At 41.3% G+C, this 13,111-nt stretch overlaps 1 protein-coding gene across 4 annotated transcripts in view; it reads right to left on the bottom strand.

Moving 5' to 3' along the window:
* The window catches only part of TMEM192 (transmembrane protein 192), a 29,860-nt gene that overhangs the window by 4,178 nt on the left and 12,571 nt on the right, over positions 1-13,111 (bottom strand). For 2 of the 4 annotated variants that reach the window (XM_029235655.1, XM_029235654.1), the window contains exon 4: positions 10,506-10,640. In XM_029235655.1, coding sequence (XP_029091488.1) covers positions 10,506-10,640 — 135 coding nt within the window. Of the gene's footprint in view, positions 1-10,208; positions 11,751-13,111 lie in introns of those variants that run through there. The other 2 variants (XR_003795624.1, XM_029235656.1) reach the window with 2 other exon arrangements.

The following is a 13,111-nucleotide window of genomic DNA, read 5'->3' as shown; positions in this document are numbered from 1 at the left end:
AAAAAAAAAAAAAAAAAAAAGTCTACAAAAAAAAAGTCTACAAATAAAATAAAATAAACAGTCTACAAATAATAAATGCTGGAGGGGGTGTGGAGAAAAGGGAACCCTCCTGCACTGTTGATGGGAATGTAAATTGGTACAGCCACTATGGAGAACAGTATGGAGGTTTGTTAAAAAACTAAAAGCAGATTTACCATATGATCCAGCAATCCCACTCCTGGACATATAACCAGAGGAAAAACATGGTTCAAAAGGATACATGCAGGGGACTTCCCTGGCGGCACAGTGGTTAAGAATCTGCCTGCCCGCGAGCCGCGGCTAAAAGCGTGGACCCCAAGGATGGGCGCGAGCCGCGGCTAAAAGCCTGGACCCCAAGGATGGGCGCGATCTGTGGCTAAAAGCGCGGATCCCAGAGACGGGCGCGAGCCGCGGCTAAAAGCGCGGACCCCAGAGACGGGCGGGAGACGCTAAGGCTGCTGCTGCCGCCACCAAGGGGCCTGTGTGCGAGCACAGGTCACTATCCACACCCCTCTTCCGGGGAGCCTGTGCAGCCCGCCACTGCCAGGGTCCTGGGAACCAGGGACAACTTCCCCGGGAGAACGCGCCTCAGGCTGGTGCAACGTCACGCCGGCCTCTGCTGCAACGTCACGCAGCCTCTGACGCCGCAGGCCCGCCCCGCACGCCGTGCCCCTCCCTCCCCCCGGCCTGAGTGTGCCAGAGCCCCCGAATCAGCGGCTCCTTTAACCCCGTCCTGTCTGAGCAAAAAACAGACGCCCTCCAGCGACCTACACGCAGAGGCAGGGCCAAATCCAAAGCTGAGCCCCTGTGAGCTGTGAGAACAAAGAGAAAGGGAAATCTCTCCCAGCAGCCTCAGAAGCAGCGGATTAAAGCTCCACAATCAAGTTGATGTACCCTGCATCTGTGGAATACATGAATAGACAATGAGTCATCCCAAATTGAGGAGGTGGACTTCGAGAGCAAGATCTATGATTTTTTCCCCTTTTCCTCTTTTTGTGAATGTGTATGTGTATGCTTCTGTGTGAGATCTTGTCTGTACAGCTTTGCTTCCACCATTTGTCCTAGGGTTCTATCCGTCCATTGTTTTTTTTAAATTTTTTTTCTTAATAATTAATTTGAATAACTTTATTATACTTTTCCTTCCTTCCTTCCTTCCTTCCTTCCTTCCTTCCTTCCTTCCTTCCTCCCTCCCTCCCTCCCTTTCCTCCCTCCCTCCCTCCCTCCCTTAGACAATGAATCATCCCAAATTGAGGAGGTGGACTTTGAGAGCAAGATTTATGATTTTTTCCCCTTTACCTCTTTTTGTGAGGGTGTATGTGTATGCTTCTGTGTAAGATTTTGTCTGTATAGCTTTGCTTCCACCATTTGTCCTAAGGTTTTATCCATCCCTTTTTTTTCTAAATAATTATTTTTTAATTCAATAACTTTATTTTACTTTATTTTATTTTACTGTATCTTTTCTTTCTTTTTTCCTTCCTTCCCTCCTTCCTTCCTTCCTCCCTCCCTCCCTCCCTCCTTTCTTTCCTTCTTGCCTTCTTGCCTTTTCTTTTCTTTCTTTCTTTCTTTCTCTTCCTTCCTTCCTTCCTTCCTTCTCTCCTTTCTTTCTTTCTTCCTACTTCTACTAATTCTCTCTACTTTTTCTCCCTTTTATTCAGAGCCATGTGGATGAAAGGCTCTTGGTGCTCCAGCCAGGAGTCAGGGCTCTGCCTCTGAGGTGGGAGAGCCAACTTCAGGACACTGGTCAACAAGAGACGTCCCAGCTCCACATAATATCAAACGGCGAAAATCACCCAGAGATCGCCATCTTAACACCAGCGTCCAGCTTCACTCAACGACCAGCAAGCTACAGTGCTGGACAACCTATGCCAAACAACTAGCAAAACAGGAACACAACCCCACCCATTAGCAGAGAGGCTGCCTAAAATCATAATGAGGCCACAGACACCCCAAAACACACCACCAGACGTGGACCTACCCACTAGAGAGACAAGATCCAGCCTCATCCACCACAACACAGGCACTAGTCCCCTCCACCAGGAAGCCTACACAACCCACTGAAGCAACCTTAGCCATTGGTGACAGACATCAAAAACAACGGGAACTATGAACCTGCAGCCTGCAAAAAGGAGACCCCAAACACAGTAAGATAAGCAAAATGAGAAGACAGAAAAACACACAGCAGATAAAGGAGCAAGATAAAAATGCACCAGACCTAACAAATGAAGAGGAAATAGGCAGTCTACCTGAAAAAGAATTCAGAATAATGATAGTAAAGATGATCCAAAATCTTGGAAATAGAATGGACAAAATGCAAGAAACATTTAACAAGGACCTAGAAGAAATAAAGATGAAACAAGCAACGATGAACAACACAATAAATGAAATTAAAAATACTCTAGATGGGATCAATAGCAGAATAACTGAGGCAGAAGAACGGAGAAGTGACCTGGAAGATAAAATAGTGGAAATAACTACTGCAGAGCAGAATAAAGAAAAAAGAATGAAAAAAACTGAGGACAGTCTCAGAGACCTCTGGGACAACATTAAACGCACCAACATTCGAATTATAGGGGTTCCAGAAGAAGAAGAGAAAAAGAAAGGGACAGAGAAAATATTTGAAGAGATTATAGTTGAAAACTTCCCTAATATGGGAAAGGAAATAGTTAATCAAGTCCAGGAAGCACAGAGAGTCCCATACAGGATAAATCCAAGGAGAAATACGCCAAGACACATATTAATCAAACTGTCAAAAATTAAATACAAAGAAAACATATAAAAAGCAGCAAGGGAAAATAACACACAAGGGAATCCCCATAAGGTTAACAGCTGATCTCTCAGCAGAAACTCTGCAAGCCAGAAGGGAGTGGCAGGACATACTGAAAGTAATGAAGGAGAAAAACCTGCAACCAAGACTACTCTACCCAGCAAGGATCTCATTCAGATCTGATGGAGAAATTAAAACCTTTACAGACAAGCAAAAGCTGAGAGAGTTCAGCACCACCAAACCAGCTTTACAAAAAATGCTAAAGGAACTTCTCTAGGCAAGAAACACAAGAGAAGGAAAAGACCTATATTAACGAACCCAAAACAATTTAGAAAATGGGAATAGGAACATACATATCGATAATTACCTTAAATGTAAATGGACTAAATGCTCCCACCAAAAAACTGAATGGACACAAAAACAAGACCCATATATATGCTGTCTACAAGTGACCCACTTCAGACCTAGAGACACATACAGACTGAAAGTAAGGGGATGGAAAAAGATATTCCATGCAAATGGAAACCAAAAGAAAGCTGGAGTAGCAATTCTCATATCAGACAAAATAGACTTTAAAATAAAGACTATTAGAAGAGACAAAGAAGGACACTACATAATGATCAAGGGATCGATCCAAGAAGAAGATATAACAATTGTAAATATTTATGCACCCAACATAGGAGCACCTCAATACATAAGGCAAATACTAACAGCCATAAAAGGGGAAATCGACAGTAACACATTCATAGTAGGGGACTTTAACACCCCACTTTTACCAATGGACAGATCATCCAAAATGAAAATAAATAAGGAAACACAAGCTTTAAATGATACATTAAACAAGATGGACTTAATTGATATTTATAGGACACTCCATCCAAAAACAACAGAATACACATTTTTCTCAAGTGCTCATGGAACATTCTCCAGGATAGATCATACCTTGGGTCACAAATCAAGCCTTGGTAAATTTAAGAAAATTGAAATTGTATCAAGTATCTTTTCTGACCACAACGCCATGAGACTAGATATCAATTACAGGAAAAGATCTGTAAGAAATACAAACACATGGAGGCTAAACAATACACTACTTAATAACGAAGTGATCACTGAAGAAATCAAAGAGGAAATAAAAAAAATACCTAGAAACAAATGACAATGGAGACACAACGACCCAAAACCTATGGGATGCAGCAAAAGCAGTTTAAGGGGGAAGTTTATAGCAATAGAAGCCCACCATAAGAAGCAGGAAACATCTCGAATAAACAACCTAACCTTGCACCTCAAGCAATTAGAGAAAGAACAAAAAAACCCCAAAGTTAGCAGAAGGAAAGAAATCATAAAAATCAGATCAGAAATAAATGAAAAAGAAATGAAGGAAACAATAGCAAAGATCAATAAAACTAAAAGCTGGTTCTTTGAGAAGATAAACAAAATAGATAAACCATTAGCCAGACTCATCAAGAAAAAAAGGGAGAAGACTCAAATCAATAGAATTAGAAATGAAAAAGGAGAAGTAACAACTGACACTGCAGAAATAAAAAAGATCATGAGAGATTACAACAAGCAACTCTATGCCAAAAAAATGGACAATCTGGAAGAAATGGACAAATTCTTAGAAATGCACAACCTGCCAAGACTGAATCAGGAAGAAATAGAAAATATGAACAGACCAATCACAAGCACTGAAATTGAAACTGTGATTAAAAATCTTCCAAACAAACAAAAGCCCAGGACCAGATGGCTTCACAGGCGAATTCTATCAAACATTTAGAGAAGAGCTAACACCTATCCTTCTCAAACTCTTCCAAAATATAGCAGAGGGAGGAACACTCCCAAATTCCTTCTACGAGGCCACCATCACCTTGATACCAAAACCAGACAAGGATGTCACAAAGAAAGAAAACTACAGGTCAATATCACTGATGAACATAGACGCAAAAATCCTCAACAAAATACTAGTAAACAGAATCCAACACCACATTAAAGGATCATACACCATGATCAAGTGGGGTTTATTCCAGGAATGCAAGGATTCTTCAACATATGCAAATCTATCAATGTGATAAACCATATTAACAAATTGAAGGAGAAAAACCATATGATCATCTCCATAGATGCAGAGAAAGCTTTTGACAAAATTCAACACCCATTTATGATAACCCTGTAGAAAGGAGGCATAGAGGGAACTTTCCTCAACATAATAAAGGCCATATATGACAAGCCCACAGTCAACATCATCCTCAATGGTGAAAAACTGAAAGCATTTCCACTAAGATCAGGAACAAGACAAGGTTGCCCACTCTCACCACTCTTATTCAACATAGTTTTGGAAGTTTTAGCCACAGCAATCAGAGAAGAAAAGGAAATAAAAGGAATCCAAATCGGAAAAGAAGAAGTAAAGCCGTCACTGTTTGCAGATGACATGATACTATACATAGAGAATCCTAAAGATGCTACCAGAAAACTACTAGAGCTAATCAATGAATTTGGTAAAGTAGCAGGATACAAAATTAATGCACAGAAATCTCTGGCATTCCTATATACTAATGATGAAAAATCTGCAAGTGAAATCACGAAAACACTCCCATTTACCATTGCAAAGAATAAAAGAATAAAATATCTAAGAATAAACCTACCTAAGGAGACAAACGACCTGTATGCAGAAAATTATAAGACACTGATGAAAGAAAATAAAGATGATACAAATAGATGGAGAGTTATATCATGTTCTTGGATTGGAAGAATCAACATTGTGAAAATGACTCTACCACTCAAAGCAATCTACAGATTCAATGCAATCCCTATCAAACTACCACTGGCATTTTTCACAGAACTAGAACAAAAAATTTCACAATTTGTATGGAAACACAAAAGACCCCGAATAGCCAAAGCAATCTTGAGAACGAAAAACGGAGGTGGAGGAATCAGGCTCCCTGACTTCAGACTATACTACAAAGCCACAGTAATCAAGACAGTATGGTACTGGCACAAAAACAGAAAGATAGATCAATGGAACAGGATAGAAAGCCCAGAGATAAACCCACGCACATATGGACACCTTATCTTTGATAAAGGTGGCAGGAATGTACAGTGGAGAAAGGACAGCCTCTTCAATAAGTGGTGCTGGGAGAACTGGACAGGTACATGTAAAAGTATGAGATTAGATCACTCCCTAACACCATACACAAAAATAAGCTAAAAAAGGATTAAAGACCTAAATGTAAGGCCAGAAATTATCAAACTCTTAGAGGAAAACATAGGCAAAACACTCTATGACATAAATTACAGCAAGATCCTTTTTGACCCACCTCTTAGAGAAATGGAAATAAAAACAAAAATAAACAAATGGGACCTAATGTAACTTCAAACTTTTGCACAGCAAAGGAAACCATAAACAAAACCAAAAGACAACCCTCAGAATGGGAGAAAATATTTGCAAATGAAGCAACTGACAAAGGATTAATTTCCAAAATTTACAAGCAGCTCATGCAGCTCAATAACAAAAAAAAAACAACCCAATCCAAAAATGGGCAGAAGACCTAAATAGACATTTCTCTAAAGAAGATATACAGACTGCCAACAAACACATGAAAGAATGCTCAACATCATTAATCATTAGAGAAATGCAAATCAAACTACAATAAGATATCATCTCACACCAGTCAGTATGGCCATCATCAAAAAATCTAGAAACAATAAATGCTGGAGAGGGTGTGGAGAAAAGGGAACACTCTTGCACTGCTGGTGGGAATGTGAATTGGTTCAGCCACTGGAGAACAGTATGAAGGTTCCTTAAAAAACTACAAATAGAGCTACCATATGACCCAGCAATCCCACTACTGGGCATATACCCTGAGAAAACCAAAATTCAAAAAGAGTCACGTACCAAAATGTTAATTGCAGCTCTATTTACAATAGCCAGGAGATGGAAACAACCTAAGTGCTCATCATCGGATGAATGGATAAAGAAGATGTGGCACATATATACAATGGAATATTACTCAGCCATAAAAAGAAATGAAATTGAGCTGTTTGTAATGAGGTGGATAGACCTAGAGTCTGTCATACAGAGTGAAGTAAGTCAGAAAGAGAAAGACAAATACCGTATGCTAACACATATACATGGAATTTAAGGGAAAAAAATGTCATGAAGAACCTAGGGGTAAGACAGGAATAAAGACACAGACCTACTGCAGAACGGACTTGAGGATATGGGGATGGGGAAGGGTGAGCTGTGACAGGGCAAGAGAGATGCATGGACATATATACACTACCAAACGTAAGGTAGATAGCTAGTGGGAAGCAGCCGCATAGCACAGGGAGATCAGCTCGGTGCTTTTTGACCACCTAGAGGGGTGGGATAGGGAGGGTGGGAGGGAGGGAGACGCAAAGGGAAGAGATATGGGAACATATGTATATGTATAACTGATTCACTTTGTTATAAAGCAGAAACTAACACACCATTGTAAAGCAATTATACCCCAATAAAGATGATAAAAAAAAAAAAAAAGAATCTGCCTGCCAATGCAGGGGACACGGGTTCCAGCCCTGGTCTGGGAAGATCCCACATGCAGCAGAGCAACTAAGCCCATGTGTCACAACTACTGAGCCTGTGCTCTAGAGCCCCCGAGCCACAACTACTGAGCCCACGTGCCACAACTACTGAAGCCTGTGCACCTAGAGCCTGTGCTCCGCAACAACAGAAGAAGTCACCACAATGAGAAGTCCTCGCAATGCAATGAAAAACAGCCCCCGCTCGCCACAACTAGAGAAAGCCTGCACGCAGCAACGAAAACCCAATGCAGCCAAAAGTAAATAAATAAAAATAAATAAATCTGTTTAAAGAAAAAAAGGATACATGCACCTCAAGGTTCATTGCAGCACTTTTTACAATAGCCAAGACATGGAAGCAACCTAAATGTCCATTGACAGATGAATGGATAAAGAAGACGTGACACATGTATACAATGGAATATTACTCAGCCATGAAAAAGAATGAAATAATGCCATTTACAGCAACATGGATGGACCCAGAGATTATCATACTACATGAAATAAGTCAGACAGAGCAAGACAAATATCATATGATTATCACTTATATGTGGAATCTAAAATATGATACAAATGAACTTACTTACAAAACAGAAATAAACTCACAGACACAGAAAACAAACTATGGTTTCCAAAGGGGAAACGGGGTGTGCAGGGAGGGATAAATTAGGAGTTTGGGATTAACAGATACACACTACCGTATATAAAATAGACAAACAACAAGGCCCTACTGTATAGCACAGGGAACTATATTCAATATCTTGTAATAACTTACAGTGGACAAGAATCTGAAAAAGAATATATACATCTGAATCATTTTTCAGTACACCTGAAACTAGTACAACACTGTAAATCAACTATACTTCAAGAAAAAAAAAGATATGAATAGCCCCTTGGCTTCCAATGGCACGAGAACAGCACGCCCACCCAAGGGCAGACAGGGACTGAGCGCTGGGCTCCACCACGCAGGCCGGGAGAGCTCAACAAAAGAGAAGATGGGGCCATCAGGGGGCCAGGCGGGATGCCAGAAAACCAGCTTCCCAGGACAAGTAAAGAACACATCTCAAGGAGGGAGCGAGCCACTGTGTCCAGTGCCACTCAGGAGATGAAGGCTGAGACTCGACTGTCTCATGAGGCTTGCCTCTAAATTGGAGTTACGTTCATATGGCATCTCCTTATAATGATGTCTTCCATATAATAACTCCAAGATAAATGAAGAAACTTGGAACAAGTTTAAGTTTCTTGAACTGGGCAAAAAGAAATAACAGTTACAGGATATTAAAGTGAAAGTTAAGAGGCAGAAATAAAAGACAATAGCTCAACAACAGAAAAATGTCCATCTTTCAGACTCATCTTTGTGGGGTTTTTTATCCCTGAAGGTGTTCCTTTTTTTTTTAAATTGAAATACAGTTGATTTACAATGTTGTGATAGTTTCTGGTGTTTGTGGTTTTAAAAATAAATTAAATTCCATGCAGTCAGCATATATCAGATCACAGGCCAGGCAATAACACCAGTGCAATCTACATGGAATGAGAATCTTCCACTCTTCCTTTCCACCACAATAAGCCAAGGAGAGCTCTCACTAAACTGCAGGACACTGGACATGGGCCGGCTGCCCCTTACAGTCCTTTCCTCCTGAGCTGAAGCCCAAACATTAGGGCTACTGGAAGGCTGGTAACTGAGTGGCATTTTTTGAATCCTTGCTTATTTATTTTTTTATTTTTTTGCGGTACGCGGGCCTCTCACTGTTGTGGCCTCTCCCGTTGCGGAGCACAGGCTCCGGATGCGCAGGCTCAGCGGCCATGGCTCACGGGCCCAGGCACTCCACGGCATGTGGGATCTTCCCGGACTGGGGCACGAACCCGTGTCCCCTGCATCGGCAGGTGGACTCTCAACCACTGCGTCACCAGGGAAGCCCCGCTGCTTATTTTTAAACAAATGGAAAGCTAATCAAATCACCACAAAGCTTTTAAGTTTTATTTCCCTAGTTTTTTCCTACAGAGGCAGTCAGGCGCCCAATGAGAAGAGTCCATCTTGACTTTTAGAGATTAACTACTTTACTGCAGACAAATTACGTCAAATTTAGATTAGAATTAGTATATCAAAGAATCATATCATGAAGAGTTACTATCAGCATTACCAAAACTAGGAATCTTTTAAATCTTTTTAATATAGAGAAGCGAGAAAAATGCATGTATCAGGGAATCAACCTTAAATTTTTTGCGATACACTGAACAAAGTCAACATTTGCCCTAGAAGCCTTAAGAAGAGGTACAAAACAGTAAAATGAAACACAAGCTTTGGCCCATGTGACTTTTCCTTCATAACTGAAGAAATAATCTCTTTCAAAATGGACAGATAAGGTACTTTATTGTCACAAAACAACTGTTGCTCAATGCCACCAAATTAGCTGCTATTACAGATTTTAGTGCATGTCAGTACTGCAGCCGGAATGAAATCTTGTTTCTTCCGGGCATGGAGTTTTTTCTCTTCAGGTATCCTTCCATCTATTTTTCATGTTAACATGTTTGAAGCTTATTTAATTTTACCACTGAGAGTTTTGAGAGACAGCCAGACAGAACAATCCTCAGACAGTTCTAAATTTAGAAAGAAGTGGGTTCTTAAATGGTTTATCAAAATCAAGTTTGGGCTAAATGCAGTTTTGCATGTATTAACTTATTTACTTACTTTATTTTACTTTTATTTTGCCACACAGCATGTGGGATCTTACCCCTACCAGGGACTGAACCCATGCCCCCTTCAGTGGAAGCGCAGAGTGTTAACCACTGGACAGCCAGGGAAGTCCTATATTTAGCTATATTTTAAGTTAAAGCCAGACTTACATCTCAGTTGCTTTTGAGGATGCAAAAGTTTGTAGATCTTTTTTATTTTTTCATTTTCTTCTTTTTTTTTTAATGGAAAGCCTTCATTCTAGTTGATAAGAATTTATTGATGACACAACTTTAGAAATGCGACTCACCGGTATGTTCCTGGTGGTTTGAAATTACAGGAGTCTGGATGTGGTCAGCAATGAGGTATGGGTGCTCAATAGGGTAACGGCCACGTAGAAAAGGTTTCCCGCCAGAAAGGTAATGGGCTGGGCTTCAGGTGGGGATGCGACCAGCAGTGAAAGGCCTTTCTATAAGAAGAGGCTCTTGTCATTCTCACCTGTGTACACGAGCAGGCACGTCAGGGAACAGACCAGCTCCACGGCCAGGGTGGCCAGAATGAGGTCCAGGTACAGCGCGCTGGGCTCGGGGAAGGAGTGCTGCAGGCAGAGCAGGAAGAGTAGCGCCGTGTTGCCTGCGGGGAGGAGACGCAGCGTGCGTGTGTGCGTGGGCGGGGCGGAGTCCCGGAGCCCGCGCCGCTGCCCCCGGCGCAGCCCCCGCAGGGGTACCGCGAGGGCGCGGGCACCCACCCAGCTACGCGGCGACCAAGGAAGGTAGAGGATGGAAATCAAACGTAACACAGCTAAGAGCAAATGATGCCCCATGACACAAATACGTAAGAATCTGGACTTTTTTAAAACTCAAGGAGTGAGTTTCTACGAGGACCCGGTGGCCCCTTCTGGTCATGCAGCACAGTAAAGGACGCAGCGAGTATCCAGAAAAAAACCGGGCACACGCTGCTGACCTTGGACAGATGACCTAACACCTCCACTCCTCGTCTGAAAAATGGGGTGACAATAAATATGAGCTGTTTCCCCCCTGCTCAGCATATCCATTATTTATTTTTGAAGACCATTTTAACCTCATTCTGCACTTACAGTCTGAAGACTGTCAAAGAAAAGTTTAGGGGCAGAAGTCATTCCTGTAATGTTTTACCTTAGAATTTCCTAAAACTAACATATTTATCCAAGTCTGATCAAGGCTGGCGAGATGCTCATTTGATTTACCTTCTGCTTCTTGGTACAAAGGGATGACTGTGAGCCAAAGAACCCTGTTTAAATAACCTATCAGAAGTCCCTCTACACAAAGCAGTGGTCCAGCACAAATCCCTACGCCCTCCCCTTACACTCACAAATGTCACAGTGTCTTAGCATGTTGACCAATAGCTCAATTTATGAATTAGTTTTGTGTACAAGACAAATATAACTTTACAGCTTTAGGGAGAGGAAAAAACTAGGGAAAAACCTCTGCAGGGAAAGTGAACACACAGTTTCCAGAGGATTTCTGATGCCCTGAGCAAGGCCTGTGTCAGCAGTGTGGCAGGTCACAGGGTGAACTTGCAGGCTGGCAGCAGAGACTGCAGAAGTAAGACATTCCCCTGAATGATAAGCACTGTGGACATCATGAGAGCACCCTGCCCAGCACCATGTCTCCAAGGGTCAAGTTTTCGCTTCAATGAAAAGAACAAATATGCAACTTGCTATGCAGCTAATAACATTTCATAGAGTTCAGGATGTATTTCGATCTAAGGAAGGAGAACAGGTAAATCAGATAAATATTTTCAACTTATTTGGAAGGAAAGCAAAGCCCCTTCTCCCATCTCCACAAACTAAAGTAAAATCAATTTATTTTTCTTTCTGCAGAGAACAACAAGCATCAGGATGAAGCCAGACAATACCCAGCAATACTATCACAGGCAAAAAAAAAAGAATGGTCACACCCTTCGGATTAGCTGGAAGTTCTATACCCTCATAGATTTACCTTCTTTTTCTTCAAGTAAGAAAAAAAATATTTAAAGAAAACAGAAACAAAGTAAACACCTGCCCCAATTCTCCTGGATTTTCTGGGTCCTTATATGAGTAACTTAAAAGTGATGCTGTCTGTGATTAAACTGAGGGTCCAATTGTTTAGAAACAGACTGTGATTAAGGGTCACATGTGTAGCAATAATTTGAAAGTCAGAGGAAAGGCAAAGATTAGACAATCTCTTGGTGGGCCTCAAAAATAGTATTTCCAGACCATCAGTGGAGAAACTGAACATTATTTTGGTCAGTATACAAATAGGTTTCTGCTTTTCTCTTTGTCAGAGGCGCAAAGCTTATAGGGACATCTTCTGGCCAAAAACAAGTACTGCAATCAGCAGTAGAAGTAGAAACCGCACTCTTCCTCAGGGGGCAGTAAAGGCCGCCCCTTGGAGGTGCTTCAAGACCAGCCACTCCAATACAATGCTTCTTTCTCTGCAACCGCGGGGCCCTCCCGCTCCCATTTACAGCCTCGCTGAGCAGATGAACTCAGAGCCTGCCCTTTAAGAAAATGCACTACCAGAACACAGGAAAAACATTAAATTCTGTAGAGCTGTTTTTCTGGGGAAAAATTAATTTCTAATTTGGTTTCAAAATGTTCAAACATTTATGCTGGACTCAAATTGAAAAAGAGGGCTTTTTAGAAAAGGTAGAAACCTTGACAATTAGGCAAAAATACCTAAAGAAGTTCAATTTAATTCCATTAAGCCTTTAAATTGTCTGCATCCTGGATGGACTTTCTGACCTTGCCTTCATAAATTGTTTTCCAGGTTTTCTGCTTTAGTAATACATCTTATTATACAACAGTCTTTCTCTTACTGCGGGAAAAGCACTGAGCTTCATTTAAAATAAAACAATCCCCTCTTATCCTACAAGTATCAACTAGCGTCAGCTGTATATCTCCTTGCGATGAGTAAGTCTGCCAGTATCAAAAGGGGGAAAAAGTCCACATTTCACACAGGGGTACCTTGATCATAATGAAAGGGACAGAAAATGCTACCCCAAAAAATGCCTCCTTTGTCTTAAGGATTATTTTAAGCTGATTATTTTTAAGAAACGGCAGACACAGATGAAGCTCTGAAAAC

Source organism: Monodon monoceros, unplaced genomic scaffold (assembly GCF_005190385.1).
Source record: "Monodon monoceros isolate NGI ecotype Baffin Bay Population unplaced genomic scaffold, NGI_Narwhal_1 Super_Scaffold_20, whole genome shotgun sequence".
NCBI lineage: Eukaryota > Metazoa > Chordata > Mammalia > Artiodactyla > Monodontidae > Monodon > Monodon monoceros.
The sequence above is the reverse complement of the archived record's forward strand: the minus strand, read 5'-3'. Positions and strand labels throughout refer to the sequence as shown.